Source organism: Asterias amurensis, chromosome 21, assembly GCF_032118995.1.
Source record: "Asterias amurensis chromosome 21, ASM3211899v1".
NCBI lineage: Eukaryota > Metazoa > Echinodermata > Asteroidea > Forcipulatida > Asteriidae > Asterias > Asterias amurensis.
The window spans coordinates 7,204,097-7,230,499 of NC_092668.1; the positions used below are offsets into that span (position 1 = coordinate 7,204,097).

General features: G+C 37.9%; 2 protein-coding genes across 2 annotated transcripts in view; one reads left to right on the plus strand and one right to left on the minus strand.

Annotated features, from left to right (window-relative positions):
- Nucleotides 1-130: 130 nt before the first annotated feature.
- LOC139953193 (UBX domain-containing protein 8-like) lies at nt 131-13,472 on the plus strand. Its single transcript, XM_071952645.1, has 8 exons — nt 131-285; nt 1,791-1,928; nt 3,507-3,580; nt 3,931-4,050; nt 8,058-8,228; nt 8,728-8,769; nt 9,046-9,120; nt 9,950-13,472. Exons 1-8 carry the CDS (start codon nt 192-194, stop codon nt 10,106-10,108), a joined length of 873 nt encoding a protein of 290 aa, XP_071808746.1. The 5' UTR covers nt 131-191; the 3' UTR covers nt 10,109-13,472.
- Nucleotides 13,473-14,184: 712 nt separating this feature from the next.
- LOC139952885 (MOB kinase activator 1B) overlaps nt 14,185-26,403 on the minus strand; it is a 29,434-nt gene continuing 17,215 nt past the window's right edge. Inside the window, exons 3-5 of the mRNA XM_071952165.1 lie at nt 25,568-25,661; nt 24,347-24,480; nt 14,185-22,420 (exon numbers count right to left, since the gene is read on the minus strand). Of these exons, the coding sequence (XP_071808266.1) occupies nt 22,182-22,420; nt 24,347-24,480; nt 25,568-25,661 (467 nt within the window). The 3' untranslated portion in view covers nt 14,185-22,181. The remainder of the gene's footprint in view (nt 22,421-24,346; nt 24,481-25,567; nt 25,662-26,403) is intronic.

Here is a 26,403-nt window from a genome sequence, read left to right on the forward strand (position 1 = left end):
CTTTTATACATATATTTGAATAACTATTATCACACTTGTTTTATTTATCTCCCTACACATTTGGATTATTCCTTCAATTTCAATAACAATGCAATACATTGGGTTTTTTGCAAAGATCGTATAGATTGACGTGACATGCCATTTAGAATAAAAACAGTGGTAAAAGTGGTCTGTTTAAAAACAAATCAGAAATGGCCCGACCTAGAAATCGACAACACGATGACGGCTGGAAGTTACTCTGCTCCTTTTCTGCAGTGATGTTCGTTTTGGTTTTGGTAAAGCTAGGTAGGTATCATAGAGGGAAGGAATGGTATGAGGGTGGATTTGTGCATAGTGATGATGGAGGAACTCCCCCTGACCTAGGCAGGTAGTGTAGTTGCGATAACGTTATCGCAACTAGTCTTGCCCCACCCCCTCCCACCAGTCCCATCCATGGGCCATATTAATCATTAATGCATGGATTGTGCATGTTGATAGTGAGGAACATTATTAACAATCAATCAATGGGATCAACGCTCAATAAAAATAGGTTAACCCTTTCCCTTTGCATTCATACTAGTAGGCTAGTAGTATGTGTGCGTGGACGCACACTATTTCCTGCCCGCTGGAGTCTTTTTGTTCTATCAACAAAAATTCAATGAATGGAGTGTTTGATACTACTGTGAAGGGATTATTATATTATTGCAAGTTCAATATAAGACAAATGTTACGTTTTGGCAAGAGTTACTATTAGTTTGAACAGAATTGAAATTGAATGATAATTTATAAAATTCACGCTTCCTAACCTAAAGCATGCCGAAAAATGTCCCAAACACCTTGGACAGTTGAACCCTCCTTGCATATAGGAACGATTCCATCTCCATCGTCGAATTCGTCTTCATCATCAATATATAGTTATTGTCTGAAAATATCTTGCCAAATGTCAATGGACCCTATTATTGCCGCTATCGCCTCACAAAACATCTTGAAACTCTGATTTTCCAAAGTTAGAATCTGCTAAAATCTTCATTTGTATATATTATAAACTATTAAAATAGAGATGCCAAAGAAAGACATTTGGAATCAGCTGATTATCACCCAGCCCTCTTTGAAGTTGAATTGCTATGAAATTGACCCGTAGACATTCTTTAATTGCAGGGTGCTGTGGCCGTGTGGTTGATAATCAATCATGGAAATAAATTCATTGAACTCAACTAATTTATAACAACCAAGAGAGGGCGCTGTTCAGAATTTATACCTTGCAAGTTACTACAGCGGTCTGGGTTTGAATCCTGGCCTTGTGAGATAACTATGAAAGAAAAAACACCCTTGTCACACGAAGTTGTGTGTTTTCAGATGCTTGATTTCAAGACCTCAAGTTCTAAATTTGAGGTCTCAAAATCAAGTTCGTGGAAAATTACTTCTTTCTCAAAAACTAAGTCACTTTAGAGGGAGCAGTTTCTCACAATGTTTTATACTATCAACCTCTCCCCATTACTCATTACCATGCATGGTTTTATGCTACTGCCTTTACTGCCTTTAAGGTGAGGACTACGCAGATTTTGGCATCTGACCAAAATCGGATGACACCAGAGGCATGTTGCAACCTACTCGGGGGCTACCCCCTTACAGTCCCTAACCTCTCCCTATTACTCGATACCAAGTAAGGTTTTATGCTAATAATTATTTTGAGTAATTACCAAAAGTGTCCACTGCCTTTTAAACCCGATACCAACACCGGCGTGATGAGACATATTTAGCTCTGGACAGACTTCACTTTTTACTTTAATTTGAATGTGTTTGTTCTTCAGATTTTCGCTACTTAATACGGATGGTAACACTATGTTTGCTTGTCTTGGGGTTCTTCACCTTCTTCTTGTACCTGGTTGGAGACAAACTACAGATGCTTTGGAGCTTCTTTATGTCCAGCAATAACACACAGGGACAAGGTAATGTAGCAAATAACAGCCCTCGAAATAATTACCCATGGCTCAAAAGCAATTGCCGTGGTGCTTAGTGCTTTTGCTGTGGTGCCCTCAGCAAGTTTCCAATATAAACTTACACGGTAGTGCCCTTTACCAGAGGAAAACTAATATGCCCCTTCAAGAGTGAAGATTCAAATTCACAAGAATCATCAAGATAAAACCACTAAGAATGCCCCAAGTAGCACAGTAGAGTTTTTAAAACCAAAGATAACCACAAAAGAAAAGAGAGGACTTCATGTGATGGTCAAGTGTTCAAGCAGAGACTGAAGCTCTGGTGTTTTATGATTGGCAATGTGGGTGTCTTAGACATTTGTGTTCTAGAAGCAAGAAACACTCAACCAATATTGGGTTGCCTCCTTGGACATACCATAGATATAGAATTATGAATATGATACATAGATCGGCGGCTGCCGCACATACATATATGTGGGTTCTGGCATGGGGGCAGCCGTTAGCCCATTCTCCAAGGTTCATCTTCTACCAGCACGTGACTTTTAGCATGTCCATTGTGGTTAATTCCTATCTCCCAGGTTCATAGTCTGTGCGTTACCAGCAGCACGTGACTTTTTATTGCGTGCCGTCCATGAAAAAATAGAAATGTTTTGGTACAACATACGGCGCGTATGTACGCATATGTACGCGCGGCCGATCTAGGTAATATATTCTACATCTTTGGGACATACAAGTAAATCCTTAGGTTTCTAGTGTTGGTGTGTCATGCAAGTTAAAGTACCCAGTCACATCACCTTGTAATCGTTACTAGGCCTGGGCGAATTGTTCGAATATCCGGTTAATGGTTTTCCTATCCGTAACCGCCAATGCCTTTTTTTTCTTAACCGGATATCCGCATAGGGCGCGAATAGCTATTTATAAACCGGATAGTTCTGTAATTACAACCAAGTAACCGGATATTCTTTAATATCCGAATATCCGCGGACGTCGGGCGACAACTGACATGAATGTTTTGTCTGAATCCTAATGAAACTTCTATTAAGACAGCATAAAACAGCATAAATTAAGTATTTAACTATGCTCACCTCCGTGAAGAGTTAAACAATGACATTTCTGACGTAATTTGTTCAAAGATTACAAAAGTTTTCCTTCACGTAGAGTCATCCACGATCAAAAGAAAAAGCAAATCGCCATCTTTAAATTAGATCCGGTCATTTTTATGAATGAACCGAGTTTTTTTTTTTTTTAATAGGGCCCTCTAGCGGCGAAAAAAACTATTCGAATATCCGGTTAATTTCGGATAGTTGGCCAGCGGTATCCGAATAACAAAATTTCACTATTCGCCCAGCACTAATCGTTACATTGTTCTCTGAAAACAACTATGGGTCTTATATTTTTAACAGCTCTGTAACTGCCCACATTGTAGTATGGGAGGAAAATGACTACATTGAGTCGCCCTCAGGTTCCATAAAGCCCTCCACAAGAACTGCGTATTATTACCATTATTCCTAGTACATTTAACTCCATTGAAGAGGGGTTTTCTGACACTCCAAGTTATTAATATTATTTTGTGATTCCCAAAACCCCCAGAATTATCAGATGAAGAGAAGGAGACTGAAAGAAGGAAAGCTCGAAAGAGGATCCAGAATGAGTACACAGAAAAGGTGTGATATTAAGGTCTAGCTATTCCCATGTTTCATTTTTTTTTGTTTACAGAAGCTAAGTAGTTACCTAAGAGAAAAAGAAAATGTCCAAAGTAGCTTTGTATTTCTAATGATGACGATGCTTTACTTTGAGGCCAAGTGAGAACTATTCGTTGAAACTGACTGAATGTCACAATGCCTAAGTATTTTTGTATTGTTGGTGATATTATTGGGGTGTTTTTGTTTTTTGTTGGGTGGCATTGATACAAGAATCATTGTAAGATTAGTGAGTTAATTAGCCATGTACAATGGCTTACTATTACCAGCTCTCACTTCAAGATTTTAAAGCAAAATTTTTCCTGAAATTTCAGGGCGCCAGATATGAAGAAGAAGTTCTGAAACCAAGGGAAGAGGCTGAAAAGGCTCGTTTAGAGGAAGAGTTCAACAAGTTTGCTGGACCTGCCTGGAAGGGTAAATCCAATCGGCTTGGGGTAAGTCATAATGACCAATTTGTAAATCTCACCTATAGCAACTGCAGGTTTTCCTACTCATGAGTCTTTCCCCAAAATTACGAGTGTCATGGCCGTGTGGTTGAGAGGTTCAAATTCAGAAATGATTCTGAAATAGATGCATGATTGTTGTCATGACTTAAAGGCACTGGACACAATTGGTAATTACTCAAAATACATTTTAGCATAAAAACCTACTTGGTAACGAGCAATGGAGAGTTGTTGATAGTTTCAAACATTGTGAGAAATGTCTCCCTCTGAAGTAACATAGTTTTTGAGAAAGAGGTAATTCCTCAATCAAATGTTTGAATCTGATACAGATTTCAGGCCTGAATCTTTTCTCAGGCATCTGAAAGCACTCACATTTGTGCAACAAGGGTGTTATTCTTTGTTATTTTCTTGGACTTTAGATGACCAATTGAGCCCAAATTATCATATGTTTGTTATTTTATGCATATTTTAGGATATGTACACCAGGTGAGAATACTGGTTTTTGGTATTTACCAAAGATGTCCGGTACCTTTAATGTGACAATCTTTATTGATTTTTGATATTGAGATCAGCAAAGGTAAAATCTAAGCCAGATGGTGGGGAAATGTTCAAATGTTTCTATTGATTTTAATTGTGAGATAAAGAAAACAAAGTTGGTAAAAACAGGTATTAGTCCAGGCCTGATATTTCACGAAGGCAAGGAATTAATATAAATGTTTTTAACCGAAAGCACTCAAATTCACTGTATTACGGTTGAAATGCTATTTGAATGAACAACATAATTTTGTTTAAGGCAGTGGACACTATTGGTAATTACTCAAAATAATTATAAGCGTAAAACCTTATTTGGTGACGAGTAATGGGGGAAGGTGGATAGTATGAAACATTGTGAGAAACGGCTCCCTCTGAAGTGACATAGTTTTCGAGAAACAAGTAATTTTCCACGAATTTGATTTCGAGACCTCAGATTTAGAATTTGAGGTCTCGAAATCAAGCATCTGAAAGCATACAACTTCGTGTGACCAGGGTGTTTTTTGGTTTCATTATTATCTTGCAACTTTGATGACCAATTGAGCTCAAACTTTCACATGTTTGTTATTTTATGTATGTTGAGATATACCAAGTGAGCAGACTGGTCTTTGACAATTACCAATAGTGACCAGTGTCCTTAAAGGCAGTGGACACTATTGGTAACTACTCAAAATAATTATTAGCGTAACACCTTACTTGGTGACGAGTAATGGGGAGAGGTTGATAGTATAAAACAATGTGAGAAACGTCTCCCTCTGAAGTGACATAGTTTTCGAGAAAGAAGTAATTTTCCACGAATTTGATTTCAAGACCTCAAGTTTAGAATTTGAAGTCTTGAAATCAACCATCTAAGCACACATAACTTTGTGCAACGAGGGTGTTTTTTCTTTCATTATTATCTCACAACTTCGACGACCAATTGAGCTCAAATTTTCACAGTTGTGGATTTCACAAAGGTAGTCCTAACTTAGGACTAGTCCTAGGCAATGCTAAGAGATAGGACCAGTCCTGAGTTAGGATGGGTTACTGGTCCTAACTTAGGACCAATCCTATCTCTTAGCATTGCCTTGGACTAGTCCTAAGTTAGGGCTACCTTTGTGAAATCCACCCCAGGTTTGTTATTTTGTGCATAAATATGTTAAGATACACCAAGTGAGAAAACTGGTCTTTGACAACTACCAATAGTGTCCACAGCCTTTAAGTTCAATCGTTTAAATATAAATAATAATTGTTAGGGGGCCTATTAATTCATTTACAGTAAAAGTGAATCGTTAACTTTGAGAGGCTTTGTGACCATATGTTCCCAGACCTGGATTTTTAATTGTTAATTTGTTTTTTCAATTACCGTCTATAGATTACCCCTGAGAAAATTGTATTAGTACGCCTTTAGAATTGGATTTTCAATTAGAGAATGCCATTATTTATCAATGTTCAACACGAATCCTATATTTTAGCAGCAGGTACCGCAACAATGTATTTTTAGCAGTCGGTAAGAAAAAGGGTATAACCAAAATTAATATACTTTGTCAGGCCTGGAATTTCATCTTTGAAAGAGCAAGGCCATTTTCATTTTGCAAAGGGCACTTCCATTGGAAAATCTTAAAATTGGAAACTTTTGAAGGGGCACCAAGGCCAAGACCAGGGGCAACATATGCCGTGGCCTTCGTGGCCTGCGTGTAATTCCAGGCCTGCTTTATCCCTGAGGCAATTTTAACCTCTATCAAATTAAATGTTTCGTCTTTTTAATCTCATCTTTGCTGTATAGACCCCATAGACCTTTTCGCAAATACCGGGGCGCGCGCGTAAAGCTTGGAATTAGGTACATTGTGGTCTTGCTGGTATCCAAATTTGATTCATATATATCCCACAATGCACCTCATTCAACAGTCTGCGCTTGCGCATTGGTATTTGCGTTAAGGTCTATGTTTGTATTAGAATGGTTTATTTTCCAAAATTGCTAATATGCAACCGCATGCTGAATTAGACTTCAATTAACAATCTACAACCTTACCTTTAACTCAAATTGCAGACAACCACAATAGAGACGCTTTGTGCATTGTTAATGTTAACTATTTTATCATGAACGCACTGTACACTGCTGTGCGAATACAGAAATTGATTTTGTTATTAGAAACATCTGTTCGGGTAGAAAGTCAATTTTATTTAATTGTAAAAGGGCTATTGAGTGAAATTTTTTATTAATATCTTTTGAAAGTAATAACTTTAAAAATGGTTGGGATTCGGATGTTTCTAATCTACAGTGTGAGGACATCCTTGCTTTGCTTTCGTCTACAAAAAAAATCAATATTGATGTCACTAAAAAAGTCACAAATTTTGGTTGAACGGAGAGATGTTCTTGATTTACAGGGTCCACAAATATGGAAATGTGTATATATTTGGTCACCACTCCTAAAATTAATGTAAATAAAAACATAGAAGTACAGCAGATTTCGATAGTACAAAATTTGATAATAATTTCACTTCAAAGTGTATTATGGAAAAAGATGTTTTTATCCCCCAAATTAAACGTTACTGTCAGATACTATTCTCAGATAGTGTATTCCATGCAAATAATTCTTCCTACATATATCGATATATCCCCAGCCGTGACACTTGTGTTCTTAAGCAAGACACTTAACCATTGCTTCGTCCTTCGGATGGGACGTAAAGCCGTTGGTCCCATGTGTTGTGTAACGCATGTAAAAGAACCCAGTGCACTTATCGAAAAGAGAATGGGTTTGCCCCGCTGTTCTTGACTGTGGCTGCTGCATGCACTGTAGCACCTTGTAAATCCTAAATAATAAGGTGGTAGATAATTGGTTTCTAAGAATTCATTACTGCAATAACATATTTTTCTGAAAGTTTGTATATACTCAGCGACTTGAGTACCTTGTTTGGTAGATACGTGCGCTAAAAATTATAAGACTTTGATATTATTATATTAAAAACGGTTTGAAGAATTTTCCATTTTTATTGTGGAGTTTATATACTACCTACACTTATGTCGGATTAAAGCAATCAAATAGTTCTAAAACAAAGGTAGCCTATCTGTTCCCTTAAAGCATTACTTGAACACAAAGTGACATAAATATCTCCCTAGTTGTTGTACAAATAATCTCCCTGAGTTCTAAATGTAAGTGTAGGCAGCTTTGCTGTGTTTAGATCCCCCATGAACTGTTCAGGGATTACACATATGTTTTGGACGTATAAACCGCATTAAAATTAATTGTAGTTTCATTTCAGTTGGAGCATTATGTTATTGATTTCTGCTGTGAACCAGCTGTTACATTTTCTTTTAAAGCATTTTCGCTTAGAATTATTATGACAACAAATTACAACAACGAAAGATTTGGGGAATTGGTTTAATGAACTAAAAAAAAATTTTCAACTGGCTGTGAACAGGTGAAGGTGCAAGTCTCGTGCGTATTTGAACTTCCGCAAAAAATAACCATCCTTTTTGTCTTTAGGATGGCAAAGAGCCAAACGAGGATGAAAGACCGGTAACCGATTCAGGAAAGCCAGTGCTAAGGAAACGAGTGCAGGGTACCAGCAAGGATGCATCAGCTGTTAGGAAGCTTCCCGAGTCCGTAACCAGACCGACTCCCGTTGAACCAGACCAACCTAAACCACAAAAAAGGGTAAAGTGTCTTTCACTTTCTTTTTGTATGAGGAATAATTCAATAGTCAGACTTTACCCTTAGTGACAAAGCAGCAGAACTAACTAGTATGTTGAAGTTGTTGTTTGACAAGCCCATCTGCCTTTCTAGTTGACCATATCCTTTTACATAGGGATGCTTTTCAACATTGAACAATCCAGTCACAGTTAATTTGTACTAGCCCTTGAGTACCTAAACACTAATATGACACTGGTGTGCAAATATAGTGCAATCAAAAACCTTAAAACTCCTTCATACCATACTCTGTCCATCTCCTCAATGATCAGCCCAGACATTAATTACTTTCTACTAAGATGTTGTTAATTTGACCTGATGTAAAATTCAGTGTACTTTTATTTGTGTTTAATAATTTTGTATAGCATGTGTGCATGGACATTTTCCTCCATGGTAGAGCCAAAATCAACTGAATTGAATGCTCAGACAGTTAGAGTAGAAATGTATTTTTGTTTGGATTACACAGGTAGTTATACTTCCGGAGGAGCCTAATTCAAATGAAAAAGAGGTGAGGAAGAACAGTTTATAAATTCAACTTAATTACAACAATAATCTGTCATGCTTTTTAACTACCACCCGGCCGGAAGGTATAGAAAATAGGCTGGGACTACTACTTTAGCTTTTATATAGGATCGTAATTAATTTTACTGCTGCGGATTCAGTTCTTGAATTGTTCTCAACGTTTTGACTAGCTTGCTCTAGTCATTGTCAGGAGACTGTTACATTTACATAATAATAGTGGTGCTCATTCTGTTTACTCTCGTTTCCCTTGTTTGTCCAACAGTGTATAACAATTCGCATGAGGGGTTTGCAAAGTACAATTAGGACAAGAAGATTCCTGTGCACTAACAAAGTTCAGGTAAGAAACCCTCTAGAGACCATAGCGGCCACGAGTGGCTGGTCCCAAAATGCTCATAGCGGTCACAACCGGCTGAAAGGTTTGATCTACACTTCCATTCACAGCAAGAGGTCAAATTGAAAGTCATGTCCAGAATTTACATTTTCCAAATTTTGACATGTTTGCATTTATATTTGTTATAACCACAAAGGGAATTGACTGGATAAACCTTTGAATAATTTGTTGTCGAAAACAAAGACAAAGTTACAAGAGCCGAATTTGAATCTCCAGTTTAATGTGCCAGCACTAAATGTAAGAGTCTCTACATCCTGCCGGGCACCCGGCAACACATGGGTGTTTGAACTCAATAATTTTGGCCCCATTCTTCTGATATCATCATCAAAATAGTCTGGGCATTGCTATTTCTCCATGGGTTATACAGTGTAGTGTGCATTACAGGGTCTCCCCTCAAACATACACTTTTGAAATGGCTGCCGATTAGAAATTATATGATTCTGTGGGAAATGGTTTATATGTAAGGATAGCTTCCAATTGTAAGAGGTACATGTAGTCCCTTTGGAGCTTAATTCCTGCGCAACCTAATTTTCATATCCTTTACAAAAGTGAGCAGTGCTCACCCAAGCATGAATTATTTGCAGCCTTTTTGGTGTCATGTGAAGGTTGAGTCCATAAGCTATCCATACATAACTTTTTCTCCAAGAATCATATTCGCAGCCATTTCAAAAGTGTATAGGTTTTTTTTTAGACACCAGTATAGGCACAGCATTTATGAGCTAATTCCCACAATGATAAATTCATTCTTATTACCTTTTCTCTCTCCAATGTGTAGGTTCTTTTGGACTGGATGACGAAGCAAGGATACCACCCTCAACTTTACACAGTCTGCACAATGTTCCCACGGATGGACCTGTCTGAACACGTTGACAAGACACTGGAAGATATTGAACTCTGTCGGGATGTGACGCTTATTATCGAGGAGAAACTATGACAAGTTTATGTAAGCCCAACTGTATGCCAGTCAATTGGTTATGTTAAGGAGAATGGGCGAGAAAGTGTAGATTCGTGGATAGAATGTACGAACCAAAGGCGTTTACAGTCTAGTCTCTGACTTAGTCTCTGACTTAAACTATTTCCCAAAAACTTTGTACTGTGTCAAACGGCGTTTGGTCACACATTTTTTTGTTCGGTCACACATTTTATTATTCTATATTTTTTGCCGAATTTTACAAAGCATATTTGATAATGCTTGCAACAATATTGGGTATGCCTTGATGCCTTACAACATTATGTACAATGTTTTGATCAGTATACAACTATGTTTTTACTAAAGTAAATATTTTTGGAAATTTAAATATAACATGTTTTCAGCTGCATGTGTTTTGCACATCATGTTAACATTCAATTTGGGAAGAAAGTCATTTCAATTTGAACTATCACTTGAGATTGTAGTAAATCTACAAGTGAGTGTTGATTTGTTATGAATCTACAGTTACATGTAAGTGATGTAGATTTGTAAAAACAATATACACGTTATCAATAGAGTGTCGTCACAGAAATAGTTTAAGTATGACACATTTATACTCTTATAATGTACAGTATCTCCAGACAAACAAAGCAACACAAATGTAGGCACATTCACAGTAAAAGCCTTGCCCAAAATTGCCTGCTCTTGTCATCTTCAGGATACTAAAGAGTGTGAGACATATTGGTATGTTTATAAGAACTCACACCGCTGCAGTGGAGTTAATAATGAGAAGCCCCCTCAATCCACAAATGCGAAAGTTTCCTACCTTCTAAGCAGGACAGTTATTTTCAGAATATAAAGTCTCCCAAATTCCGAAATCAACTCCGCCGCAGTAGAATAAATAGTGAGACAAGTTCTCAAAGAACAAAGATCTACACAGCAAAAAAGATGTTGTAACGAGTGACTTCGGCTCCTTGCCAATTCGGCACCCACAAACTCTGCACCCACAAACTCGGCACCTAGCAAACTCGGCACCCACAAACTTGGCACCTAGCAAACTCGGCACCCACAAACTCGGCACCCACAAACTCGGCTTCCACAAATTAGGCAACCGGAATGGGCCAAATAACAACTGGGTGGTACATGTAAACATGGAGGCAATTTCAGTGAAGTTCCACATGCCCATGTACACAATATATATGGGCTTCCCAATCCATTTGGGTAGCGGAAACTGCTGAACTGAATGCCATTTTGATACGGTATTACTGCATGTAGGTATAGCGGTGTGTAGAATGTTCATTGTTACACCTCGCTCGGTAACTGTGAAGTTAGATTGGTCGAGAACCAATCACGTGCCGTGCAACAAATACGCATGTACCATGGCTGAGTGATGTTCACCGGTGTACATTATCTTGATCGTTCCCACTGTTGGTCGATTTCCAGCGTCAGTACGAAACAACCGCGGGTTCGAGAGAATAGTGAAAAATAAAATTTAAACTATGTATAAATGTTTGAGGATGACAACAAAACTTCAAGAAGAGGAATAACAATGTTACCAAGGTATAACAAAACAATTGTTGCACGCTGTGATTGGGGTCTATGGGTTTTTACACCCTCGAGGGAAAATGGCACCCTCGGCTTCGCCTCGGGTGCCATTTCCCCCTGCAGGTGTACAAAACGCCATGGACCCTGTCACAGCGTGCAACAATTGTATATTGTTCAATGATGATTGATGGCATAACATGTGTAACATGACCAAAATTGCCTGGAACTATTCAGTATCTTTTTATCCTAAAAGCACTTCTAAAATCTACTGTTTGTTTCTCACAAGTATGTAGATGTCTTCTTTACCGCTGCCCCCGTGTGAAGCCTTCACTATTGCCTTATAAATAAGGTGCAGGTTGAGACAGACTTAAAACTTGTGCTATAGAGCCTTGATGTGTGTTTGATTTTAGCGGTTCTCGGTCGTGCCCCAGTTCCATCATTCGCTTTGACAGTTGCTTGTACACTTTGGTGTTTTTGATTAAAGAGGTCCTCCAAGGCTGACTGGATCTCCAATTCTTCAGTTTTTTTTAAAGGACGAACGTGGGTAATTATCTGCACACACTTGTCCTGGGAAAAAAAAACGCCACACACCGGGGTCGACCTATGGAAGCTAAACGAACGCACCCTTAGCTAGGTTGTCTTTTATGAAAATTTGCAAATAAATAAAGTTAACTAAAAAAAATTAAATGGTCCACATTCGCTCCTGAGGCCTAATGATAACAATAATATTAATGACACAGTACTTATTTACATTGTAGCATATCACACACAATTCTCATAAAACAATTAATAAAGTAAACTAGCATCCAAGCAGGTAACTTTCAAGTTGTGACTTTAAAACAGTTTATGTTCTTGCAGTTTTGGTGGGATGTGCTAGTGCATTCCATAGAGAAGGTGATTAAATCACGTAAGACCGATGTCCGTATTTCTTAGTTCGCATGGTGCCGAGTTTGTGGGTGCTGAGTTTGCGAGGGTGCTGAAGTGTCCGGTATTCGTAGATGTACACATAGTGCAAACCAAATATACAAAATTGAAACAATTTGTAGAAAAGCTATTTATTTTTTAAGCAGTTAGGCCTATTCTCTCCTGAAGCAGCTGAATGAGCTTGGGCCCCAAATAAATTGTATCAACTACAATATTTAGGTGCCTGGTTTACAATATATCAATATAGATACCATTTATGTATTTACATTTTAAGAATATTTTTTTAAAGAAAGATTGACTAGGTCGACTAGGATTTGAACCACCGACCTCGTGTCGGCGCTCTACCAACTGAGCTATCTACGTAGCCCATGTTGGAAGTCTCCTTATTTTGTCAATATCTTTGTCTGGGGTTCAACCCCTAAATCATTTATACAGTGCTATTGTTATCTTACAAAATTTGTCAGTCTGTGAGTGACACCTACATGTAGTCTCATTATTTTTAGACACCGGTGTGCTCATCCAGGTGAGCCCCTGACGGGAGCTAATCAAATGACGGGAGCTAATCAAATGATCACTCACCCTCTTGTGGTGACATCATAGCACGGGGGCAAAGAAATTTGACCCTGGGAAGCTAATCGAACGCACCCTTTGTAACGGGGTTCTTTTACATGTATCATTAACCAACAGCTTTACATCCGATCCAAAGGACGAAGCATAGGTCAAGTGTCTTCCTTAAGGACACAAGTGTCACAATCGGGACTTGAACCCACACTCTGCCGATTAGAAATCACCAGAGTTTGAGTCCACAAATTATAAGAATCTGGTGTTACTACAGAATAGATAATTTTTCTAGATTATTCTCAACTTTGAAATCCCATCCATATTTTTGTAATAAAACTGAAATATAATTTGACTCAAATTTTTGTTTGTAAGTTTGTGCTTTATTGTTGACTCTTTTTGGTTCATTAACTCAAAGCCCACAAGCCATCAGAATCCAACTACAAATGTTGTTTCTGTTTTACTGTTTTTCTGCCAACTGATTATGCTTGCCTAGTTTGGATGGCAAATTTACCATATGGTGTTGGATTTAGTTAGAGTGCAGAAGCTATCAAGTTAGTATCAAGTGAGTTGTGTAACATGTACATGTAGAATGGTCCCGTCTTTATTACTGGTCTTATAATGGGAACACACCTTAGGTTTCTGGAACCATTAGATTGTTAACCCTATACAAGTATAAGGCGATTATGTCCATGCAGGAAAAACAATCCATACACAATCTGAGAAATGTATCTGACAGTAACGTTTCTCAGATTCAAATTTTTGTTTCAAAATCTTTATCCATTACTCTGAAGTGAAATGATTCTCAACAATGCTTTATACTATTGAAAGCTGCTGTACTTCTTCCAAAGTAAGTTTTTATTGCCATGTTAATAGTGATTACCAAACCTGTACCTTCCCCTGGAGACCCAAGATTTCAAGTTCAACTTGTGTCATAACCCCAAATTATTTCAAGTTTACCCAATCAGTTTCCCTGAAAATTTTATGACAGTATTTTTAAAAAGGAAATATTTGTTTATATGTAATGACTTAAGACATTAGAGAAAGAAACAATCGAGTACAAACTTTTTCTAATTTTCTAATTCATTTATTTAATCATCCTTAATTACTGTTAATTACTGTGATAAAGGACTAGCAAGGTGGAACATGCATCAACACTCTCTGCTTAAACACCAACTATCCACAGAGTTTTTCAAAAAACTTTTTTCCAAGAGGTGGTGCAGAGTCTTAAAAATATAAGTAATAATGGAATAGTCTTATTTAAAAACAAATTAACTTTTTTTTTCTCTTTGCAAAAACACAATTTATGCTAATTTACAATAAAAATAAATACCCACAAACAAATCTGTCACGGTTTCCACAACCTTAAAGCTAAGAAGTACTTGCTCGAATAAAATCTATAGCAACCTATATACAAACAAACATTTCATAATACAACATAATATAAACATTATGCCACTTTTACCCCAAGTGAATACACATCTATAAACCTCTACAAAGTTTTCTGGCTGTGGCTGACCAAGGTCAAAGGTCATCATAAACTGACCACATTTAACGATTTAATACATTATTGGTTTTGGAAGAGTATATTCATTCTTATTATCTTGCTTGTCAATAAATACACCAAACAACAACCGACATGTGAAATTTTGTTAACAGTGAGTGGTCAAACTTAAGGTAAACAATTTTGTGCACATTTATTAACCAATTTGGCAAACCAAAATGAGCACTTGAGAGACAGTTTTCACGCATGCACTGTCATATTTCACAAGGAATATTTCTAAGGACAATTGCTACTGGTGCCAAATTACAAATGGTAAACTTTCATATTTACAACCCTCTATACATAGATACCATGTAGTTCACACTTGACATCACACAGTGTAGAGTGGGCCATAATCAATGGCAATGACAGATCATGTTTTGAATGCACAACTATGCGTTGAGCCTGGTTCATACTTCCTGCGACTGCGAAGTGAATTTTTGTGACACAACAACCCATATGTGCTCCATTTCCCTTTGTGACGCAATAAAATTCGCATCGCATGAAGCAAACGCAGGAAGTATGAACCGAGCTGTACGCATATATACTGCGGAGTTCCCTCAAATCTCTTGCACGATTGGTCAGTGAACCACTTGGCTGTGTAGAAAATTCAGTTTGCTTCACACATCTCACAGCAGAAACCCAAGTTATCCATAAAGATAGAGTCATCCGGAATCTATCTACACTGTCTATATTTTATGGCTCTGCTTACCGGGGAATTCTGTGCTTACTGTGCCCTGTTAAAGCACCCGTTTTTTACGAGCAGTAAGCGCAGAATTCTGTTGTCAGCCGACTTGGCCCATATGATTTGGCCTTGGTTTCGATCGTACATAATCTTGCAGTATACCATTTTCCACCAGTACAAGAGTTGAACACAATAGACCTTTATCAATGATAATCATGCTGCCTCCATCTTGGTTCCATGTATCGAAATAGGAACTAGACTAGTTTGTTTTTCCAGCCTCGGTTTGGTAACATTGACATCAGATCATTGATATGGGAGAAGTTCAAGATGGTTGCACCATGATAGAGGTCAATTGTCAAATTCAGACAGCTGGTTTCACATTTTGTATAACACAACACATGATTAAAATACACTCAATATTGGAAACCTGTTCAGGTCAAAATGACAACATGTCGGAAAGGGGGAGGGGGTGGGGCTAAATGTAGATGTTCTGCACACAATAACGCCAACATGGATGGGGATGTACCTGGGCCAAATTTCATGGCTCTGCTTACCGTAAGCACAAAATCGGCGCTTACAGAAACAGGGAATTCCATACTTACACCAAGCATATTTCACAAGTTAGCGAGGAATTTTGGCTTTGCAAGCGCAGAATGGTGATCGTCAGAGCAGATTTCGGCAGTAAGCAGAGTCATGAAATTGTGCCCATATGGTGATGTACCAGAAGATGATTTTAGTAACGGTAAAATATATTCTGAAGGTTCAACACGACCCCCATTTATCTATTACGTTTTCCAGCATTGTGCGTGTACTTTCTTAATGCTTTTGCACCACAAGTAACTTGGGCCTTTTAAACACAATCAAACTTTACATCCCTGAACTGGAAAAAAAAAATCTTGTTCTACAATATGTTTTTTTGCAGCACAGCTAAGAAATTGAGGAATTTCCATATATTCACCATTAAGTACCCACTTAAATTGAATGGCAATTTGCAAGGATTTTATTCTAATCTTACCAGCTTAAATTCACAATAAATAATTAAAAACTCAACACAATTAAATTTTTAATTTTTTTGTTGCGAATCATGCGGGAAAAAGTATTCTGTATAATTTGTTGACCCTCTTACTTAACTGGTAACCCATGTGTATTCAAATGTATTCAAAGGCAAACATTACATCTTATCACAAACAATGAACATACGGGTATACATAGGTCATAGGTTAAACGCTCACATCCACATTTCAAAGCACAGACGGAAGACATTCAACAATATTCAAAGGTTAATGATCCTTAACCAGCAGCTGCACTGGGGAAAAAATGCAATTATTTCATTTTCTCCCCTTTCAATTAAATGAGCATAATTGAAACTGGTTATCTTTGATAACTAGCACAAATTCTACAGTTTGTAGAACTCTGTAATCTAATAACCATGGTTATATCGGTAAAAGATAGAATTGAAAGGTATCGGTTTAAAATTGCGATAGTTATACATGTATGAGCAAGCATATATAAACCCTTTGCATTATGCAAAAAGCTACACTGGCGCGCACCTTTTCACGCACAAAGAACAACTATTCTCCATCATTTATTTGCCTCCTTTCACCCCAGTGAGGGCACTTTTTGAGTGTAGTGTGACGTCACATGCAAGGGGTCTATTGAACAATTCAACTCCTGATTTCATGGCTCTGCTTACCGTGGAATTCTGCAATTTCTGGCCATAAAATTATATGTTTCACAGAGCACCGTGAGTGCAGAATTCTGCAGTAAGTACATGTAGAGCCATGAATTTGAAACTTTTTCTAAAATAAGCGCACCTTACCAGAGAAAAACCATTATGTGTCTATTCATGAGCGAAGTTCAAGGCATGATAGATCAAGTCAGCATATTATTGATTTCACAAGCTTTTTTTTGGCAATTATCATTTTAACACACTAACAATCACATGTAAATTTGCTGTGTACATGATTATCAAATCAGACATGATTTACATAATTCATGCGCATAATTAGTTTTACCCAACTCTTTGAATGACAAGTAAGAACCTGAGGCTTTGTCCCTTTTCGAAACCATGGCTTTGGCTTTGGATTCAGCTCAAGATAGCTTGGTAGTTGTTTTGACAATTGTGTGTGCTTTGTGCATACGCCCTCAGTGCTTCAGACGAGAGGACGGAGCCTGAAGCCAAATTCAAAGCAGAAACCGTGGTTTTGAAAAGGGTCTATATGCATGGTGGACGTCTGGCACCATGTCTACCCTTGGAAAGAGAAAGATAAAATAGCATCTTTTATTTTCTACATTTTTCTTATTGATTGAGGTTGGAAATGAACAATTTTAAAAAGAGGAGAAAACAAGTGGGATAATTTTGTTTTAAAGATGCAACACATTTCTGTTTCTTTAAAACAATGGCTACAGTGACAAATTGTTAAGCATACCCTGATTCAAGCATAAAAACATACAAAGCAAATCATCACACACATTTTGATTATGGACATTCGGGTTCCTACAAAAACACACTTTTTAAATTATACTGTTGGCTGAACTTGTCTTAAAAGGCACTTTTAGGATTGCATTTAGTTCTTTTGAAACAACACACTTGGTGCGACTTTAACAAAGATCTTTTGAGCTACAGTCAATATTTGTGCACATAGTGAAAGTTACGAATCTCTAAGATTTAGCTTTGTGCCACACACATAGAAAATGAGTCCCCAGAAAAATTAAGATCTCAAATTTAGCTAATGAGTTGGTTAACACCGATGACTTGATCAGGGCCAGATATCATAAAACTGTTTAAACAGTTAACAGTTTTCTACTAAGCAGACATGAGCAGCATACCAGTCACAAATTATACATGTGACATGGTTATGTATTGCTGTGTACTGAGGTGTGCGTATGCAATACAATGCAAAAAGATATGCAGTACCAGAAATGCATGCTGTATAGACCAATCCGATGTGCACCGGGCGCGCAAGTGTAGAGCACCACGTGCCATTTGCTGGGGTGTTTTCAATGCCGAGATTGTGCACAAAAAGACACCGCAGTTGGTAATTTTCAATAGAGGGCACTACCAATTTTGTTTAGTCGGATTGGTCTATACAACCAAAAAAACACGCTCAGTTTATTTGTTTGTTTGTTTGTTTGTTTATTTGTTGTTTTTTAACGCTCAGTGACGTGCCATGACAAGGTGTAAATAATCAATGCTACATGACCTCTAATCCTCCAATCAAATGACAAGAATTTAACATTGACAAAAACAAATCTATGACCCTATCTTTAAGGCCTGTGTAGCTCCTAAATTCATAGAGGTGTTTAAATGCATCAACTAATGTATACTAGTTTGTATACTAAGTAACTACGTCTTCCAGAGCCCAAAGTGCCGTCCAAAGTGGAATTTCATACTTTGGCTGGCCAACTAACAGGGTACAAGCCACTACCAATATACAATGAAATGGTTTCATTTGCCAGTTTTAAATTCTGCTTAGCGCAAGTGCAGAAACTTGTTAATCAGTTCATTATCCAATGAATGAGGACCCTACAAATTTATAACTTTTTTTGCAATGAACAGTTTATGAATATTCTTTGAAACTCTCTTACCAGTTACTACATTTCAAAATTGACGTTAACTGAAAAAGCAAACTACACTCTTGGGGACGTACTGCTTCCACGTCAAACAAAAACGTTCCAAGTAGAAGCGAAAAATAAAACCATGGGAAAGAAAGCTTAAGGCGTATTTACTATTTCAAAATCTGCTACTACATTGAATGTTTTGCGCAAGGTTTAAAAAACAACTACCAGCCAATACTGCATCTATTTGGGAAAAAAAAAGAGAAAATGCTAAACATAGTCTCTACGTAAAAGTTTATAATTTATCAGAATTGTAAAAATGTCTAATTTAATTTACAATGGCAGTGCATTTAGCGTCACCCTGTACACAGTGTATTATTATCTGTCTCACAGTGAATCATGTTAATACCTAGTTGGTTTTTGGAACAGTTCAATTGCTTCATACAATGAAACTAACCTGTCAAAACTTCATTTCAAGTTTTTGAGATATTGCTGAAAATCTGAAGTGGCCAGGAAGAATAATCCATAATTGGAATACACCAACCGAGAGACATCACTGTCAGTATTGCTTCTCACATTCAGAATTTTGGGGATAAAAACTGATATTTTTTTCCATAACCACATAAGTGAATTGCCTCTCAAAAGGCCTTATACCATCAAAAGCTGCTGTACTTCTCACTATTCTTACTGCCATTAATTTTAAGAGTGATTACCATATGTATACCTTCCCTTCAAGGACATCACAAACTCTTTAATGATTTTAGATCAATGAAAAATAACCAACTATAGAGGGCACTGTTCGTGTTATTCATAGCATCATATGAGGGCCACTTCATCATTTTTCATAAATCATCAAGGCTGTTGGGGCAGGAGATTTTGTTTTTGCATTTAGGAGAAGGGATGAAGAATAGTATTCGTTTCTTTACCCGGAATGGCGTAGTGGTATAACTTGCAGATGGTAGTACGTTTTACCTACGGGGGTCGGGGCTTACAAGGGTATACGGGGTTGCTCAAAACTTTGCCACAGCTTGCAAAGTGAAAATAGCTACAAGTTAACAGGCTTTACATGTATATGTACAGATAAAGAGTAGGTCCACCGGGTGATTTTACAACCAGCTAAGGGGTCTCCCATGAGTGACGAAATGTGTTACTGAATAAATGCACGTCTGCCAGCAGTCAGGGCCTTGCTATATATAGAGCATCAAGAAGTTATAAAGACAATAGAGCTTTGTTACAACACGAAAGCATGCCAACCTTCCTCACAGTAATCAAGAGAGATTTCTTTTAAAAACAATATATACAGCAGAAAATCTTGATTTACATTTTAAATATTAAATATAGTCGGTGAAATCACCAACAATTAGAAAACAAAGGGAAAACTTTCTGTATCCTGCCACAACTTTTTCATTCGTTTTGAAATACATTTGTAAATTAGTATCTAATTTACTCAAATGAGATATTCCTTTTGGTAAAAATAAGTGGTGGCAGGATAAGGACAATTTTCCAAACAAAGTCTACAGTACGCCTTTTCCCTGTCAATGGCCGTTGGATATTCCTGTACGGAGTCTATGACAATCAGAATGAGGCTAGAGGTAAGTTAGACTGGTGCCTTTGATTCTACAACTCACGCTATTGCCACTGCATGGCCATTACAGAGTACCAAACATAAATAAGTTATTGAAGGGTGGGGGATCTGAACCTAGCAAAAGATATTCTTGTTTTAAACTTTGCTTGTTCTGTCCCTCCCCGCCAGCTAATGGAACATTCCAACTTGTCAATCACATCGAGATGGATTGACGATTTAAACCACACCTTCTTCAACAACTCTCACAATGCTACATGCAACTCACTCAAAGCCCTGTGAAGCCCTTTTCACACGGTATCTCGTACTTCTGTGGAATACAGCCCTGGTGAGGCCCTGGTGAGTTTTTCACATCCCAAGGTTAAGCCCGGTTCACTTCCTGCGAATGCGAATGCAAATGCGATGCGAATTTGACGTGAATTTGACGTCACAACTCTGTATTTGCAGGGATATTTGCAAGAGAGTTAAGCGCAACTCAACTGCTGCGAATTTTTCATTGCCAATATTATGTGACGTCAACATTCGTATTGCATTCGCATTCACAGGAAGTATACACCGGGCTTCACACCGGCGCACTTTCACAATGCCCTGCATACGTCACTATTCCACAGGGTTCCGGTTGCACGTTTTGAGAATACCCCAGGGTTTTGTCGCTTACCCCTATTCCAGAGCAGGGGTGGCTATGCCCCGGGGTATACTCATCTGCCAGGGTAGAGCGATCCAAGTGTGAAAAGGGCCGTACAATATTCCCCCGGGTTGCCCTGGGGAATAGACAGTATTGAATAACCCCATTTTTCTATGAAAGTCGCCATTTTGTAGGGCAAGCAATATGCGGATCCAAACGCGTACATCTATGAAGCACGCAGTATTCAGTTTGATTTCTACTGCACATGCATGCACACACGCTCGCACACACGCACAGACGCCATGTTGTAGGGCAGATATTTGAACGGAGACGTCATATTCAATACGGTCTATAGAGTAGTGTGAAAAGGGCTAGAGACATCATGATAATACATGATGTACCAAGTAGTCAGAATCGTAAAAGACGGGCAGCTGGACTAAAAGCCAAGGACCAGATTAAGAGAGCTGCAAATCAGAAAAATATTGCTTAACAAAATTACTTGCCAAGCGGTAATAACCATGCAGCCAGTCACAAAAACGTTATGGAATATGGTCGTGACCCGCAGCCAATTTCATAACAAGTAAGCAGACGTTTTCTGATTACGGAGTGGTACTTAGCAGAATGTCCATTTCATAATCTGTGCAGACAAAGCAAAAGGCATGCTTACTTGCCGACAGTTCTTGTAAGCAGAGCAAAGGAGGGTTCTTGTAAGCAGATTTGCAACAAAACAAATCCATACTTAACGCAGACAAGCACAGCCAAATCTTCTTTATCACTCATGAAACACACCCTGTCTGCTAAAGTGTATAGAAATGGCTGAACCATAACCAACTTGTATGAAAGTGGCCGCAGGTTTTCGCTAAGCAATTTTGTGTTCTTGTCGCTTTACAAATTTGGCCCCCAATGGAGGGAAAGTGTATTTTACACGGATATTTATGTAAATTCTGTCTCACAAATAACATCAAACTCTCCTGAAACCACAACTTGAGTTGTTCAAAAAAAGCAAATTTCTGCCAAATGTAACTTGCTCGGTAATAAAAAAAAGACATACCTTTAAAAATGTACAAATAAAAAGAACTATGGTTTGCCGTTAAATAATGTAATTAGATCTTGCAATGGAGCAAGTTCCTTGGACTCAATAAGGTTAAATTCCTGGACAAAGTAAATGAAATGTTTGAAGGACGTGTTGAGATGCGCCTCTTCCCTGAGCTTGACGATCTCTGAGAAGTGCTGATGGTAAACGTGGGCGTAGACCCGGAACAGACGCTTGAGTATCGTCTTGGCAATGGTGGAGAAATTCTTGGGGAAACTTACGCCTGGTTTTTAAAGAGAGGATTCGATATTTTTATTGGTTTTAAATCTTTGGAACATCAATTCAAGAGTATATGAAAGGAAACCATGCCTGGCGTAATCTTGGGGAAGGAGGCAAAGGGAGACTTTTGGGGACACTAGGAACAGATGCTCAAGTATCATCTTGGGAATGGTGGAGAAATTCTTGGGGAAACTTACGCCTGGTTTGAGAGAAAGGAGTTGATATCATTAATGGTTTGAAACTTTGAAAACAGCGAAGCGAAAGTTGGAAAATTAATTTTTCTTAAATATTCTGAAGACAATTGCAATTGGAAATAATGAAGCTCAGCTGGCTATGCTGACCTAATCCTGGGAAAGGAGGTAATTGAAGACTTTTGGAGACACTAGGTGGCAACCGACTTACCAGGTATGCAGAATACTTCGTTAACACTTTGTAAGTATGCGTTTGCAGTAAAACTTGGTGCGTAGTGCTCTAAATAATTTTGTCATTTCTGGACCAGCAAGCACCTAGTTTAAAGGCTGAAAGGAACACGTTGCCTTGGTCTAACAAAAGCGTTTGAAACCGTTTGTTATAAAATGCATATGGTTGGAAAGATGTTTTAAAAGTAGAATTCAATGATCCACACAAATTTGCCTCGAAATTGCGTGGTTTTCCTTCTACTGTGTGAACTAACACGGTCGGCCATTTATAGGAGTCAAAAATTTGACTCCCATAAATGGCCGGCCGTGTTAGTCGACGAGGTAAAGGGAAAACTGTGCAATTTCGAGGCATGTTTGTGTGGATCATTGTATTCTACTTTTTAAACATCTTTCCAACCATATCAATTTTATAACAAACGGTTACAAACGCTTTTCAAAGACCAACTCGACCGGTCCAAGGCAACTTGTTCCTTAAAGGCCGAGTCACACTGCATCGATAACGAAAACGATAACGATCACAACGCAAAAAGAAAGCATTGTATTGGTTGAATTGCTCCACGCAGAATAAGCACACGCTCATTCAACCAATAGAATGCATTCTCTTTGCGTCGTTATCGTTATCGCATGCGCAAAATATATTTGCAACGGAGTCTTTGTAAACCCTTGTCCTCTGAAGTTATTACATTCTCTATGGAAAGCTACTAAGGAAGACTGCAGCCAAGGCAAAAGTGCCATGACTGAGACACGAACACACATTCTGACAAAACCAGGGCCCAATTTCATAGAGCTGCTTAAGCTTAAGCACCAAATTTCGCTTAAAGATGCTATGTCAGGTTTTTTGCCGATTTGACCCAAAATTTTGATTTAAAATTTAATAGGTATTTTGATGGGGGTTGAGAAAGTTACAAGCTTTCATTTGAGCCATTGCTCGAAAAAGTCCACCAATTATTAGAAGCAGTGAAATAAAGTGCTCAAAATTAGTTTTTGTCGGGATTCCGACAATATATCACGTGACCAATTCTTATGTGTTTTATAAGAAACGTTTTAAATTTTTGTCATGGTTCCTGACCATTAAAAGTAAAAGTTAAACTTTTTTTTGTTAGAGCGAGTGATACTCTTTGAAATACCATTCACTCAAAAAAATCTATTTTTTAATGTTTGGGGCCAAAAATCCGACATAGCATCTTTAAGCAAAAAACTCCTTGCCTAGTAAAATCAAATTACCGGCCAAGACTCCACTCAATTGTTATGCTAAGTAAACAACAGCTAAATACCAGTCACAAGTAACGTGTATGGCATGAAATATTTGCCAGTAACATGTGTAAAATAGGCAAGCTATTTTCGTGCTTAAGCAAATGTTTTGCTTAAGCAGCTCTATGAACTTGGCCCAAGAGCATGAGCTCGACCCTCTTAACCCACAAAGCTTGTACTCTGTAGCTCAGAATATTTACGAGACCCAAATTGTTTTTACAAGAACAGAATCAAAATGAGAAACCACTCATGGTACCTACCAATCTTTGATGGGAATATCATCTCGTCATCCAGCTGGTCTTGTACCCACGTCATTAAGTAATCAATATATTTAGGTGCTGAGCATTTGATGGGTTTCTTGACTGTTTGCCCATCAGCCCAATGGTACTCATATCTAAAGATGAAGAAATAATGTTGGGTAACAGTAACAAACATATCAATTGTTAACGTTTCCTCAAGTAACAACACTTTGCCTAAAATCAAACACAAAGCTATAGACCATGTGAACTTTGTTTAATATGTGACCTTGTAAATTCTTTGAGTATTCTGGCAGGCAAGATACTGCACAGGTCCTATGGGAGAGTTGATATTTTGTGTAATAATTTCCACATAAATCCAAGAATTATGAAAGTAAAAGCTGGACAAGTTTTAAGATGTGCCCCCTTTCATTATATCAAAAGTTGATAAGAATAAGACAGTGCAATCTCCATAAAATATTATACACATAATGAATGTTTATGAGTGCAATGGTGCGAATATGTAAATGAGTTGAAAGATGGAATGTTCTATTCAACGAGGCGGAGCCGAGTTGAATAAAACATTCCAGCTTTCAACGAATGACAAATTCGCACCATTGCATGAATGAAAAACATTCATTATTTGTTTTATATAACATCCAAGTAGATCTGTGTCATTTTGATTGAAAGATACAACTTTAAAAACAAACAAAGCGTAGGCCTACCATATTTAATTGTGACATTACATTCGATTCTCTTTGGGTCGGCCTGTTGGATTCAACAGTCACAATGTGCGTTCTGTACAGCTATGTTGAGACACGTAGAAGCCGAATGCTAGTAATTTTTACTAATATGCCTTGCAGTAACACTGCTGCGTTACCAAAGACACGCACACGCAGTGATGTTTTTACTCAGCTTTTTCGTTCCATCTGAAAAGTACTATTGCACGCTGGCAGCGTGCAATGGTACTTTTCGGATGGAACAAAAAAGCACGGTGAGTGACTCAGCATGCAGCGGTACTTTCATTTGCTATCACGTGACGGACAATCCTCCAATCAAATGGCAAGGATCTGCTTGGGTGTTATATAAAAGATTTTATGTTTTCTTCCATTAGGCTGTGTACAAATCATGCCTGCAGGAAGTCCAGGCTTGGTGGCTCTTTTGTAAAGAAGTGATGTCACAGGTCACATCGTCTATACACATGAACATTTCATTTGTGTGTACACACAAGTCAACCATACTCACTTTGGACCAGCCGACATAACGGGGCATGATTCTGCTGTACAGAACTCTGTGATGGTACCGTAAAGCATGTTGATTTGATTGAAGAAGTCAACCGCTACAAGGAGATGTCAAGAAAAAGAAAAACTCATATTAAAACTGACATAAAAGTACTTCCAGGGGAAAAGATTGAAACTGTCAATTGTAAGATCTAACCAATTCATGCCATGAAACCCTCACTGTAAGTTTTATAAGTACATGTAAGTGCAAAATTATTTTACTCCTTCATATGAAGTGTGGACCTGAGAACAAGAGGTCCACATAATGTAGGGACTTGAAACACTCCGTGGACTTACATGGGTACACACATCCACACAGTGTTTTGTACAGTGTTGAAGAATATGGTTTTCCTTAAGTGTACAGACCAAAGGAGTGTCAACACTATATGAAGTGTGAACCTGAGCACAAAAGAGGTCCCCATAATGTAGGGACTTTAAACACTCTGTGGACTTACAAAAAACAACACCGTGTTTTTGTACGGTGTTAGAGAATAGGATTTTCCTTATAGGAACATTACAGAATTGGTTTGGCTAGCCAAAACGTTATTGTCAGTGTAAGCACTTTATGTAATCCACCATATACATAAACTGACAAACCTGTAGCAGTTTGAGATTGATCGGCCATCTGGGTCACAAGAAAATAGTGACAAAAACTATTACAAATTTTGCATTGCATCGATGCCAAAACAACAATGAATAAAACGCTCACTGAGCGATAAACTCCCCAAACACGAAGTTAGATTATTTATTTATTATCAAATACCACATTTCAAGGGATGTATGTTTTCTACTATTGTCATC

Coding starts and splice junctions, on each gene's coding strand:
- LOC139953193 (XM_071952645.1), top strand. CDS start 192: ATGGCCCGACCTAGAAATCGACAACACGATGACGGCTGGAAGTTACTC. Junction 4,051..8,057: donor GTAAATCCAATCGGCTTGGG/GTAAGTCATAAT, acceptor TTTTGTCTTTAG/GATGGCAAAGAGCCAAACGA. Junction 8,229..8,727: donor AACCTAAACCACAAAAAAGG/GTAAAGTGTCTT, acceptor TGGATTACACAG/GTAGTTATACTTCCGGAGGA.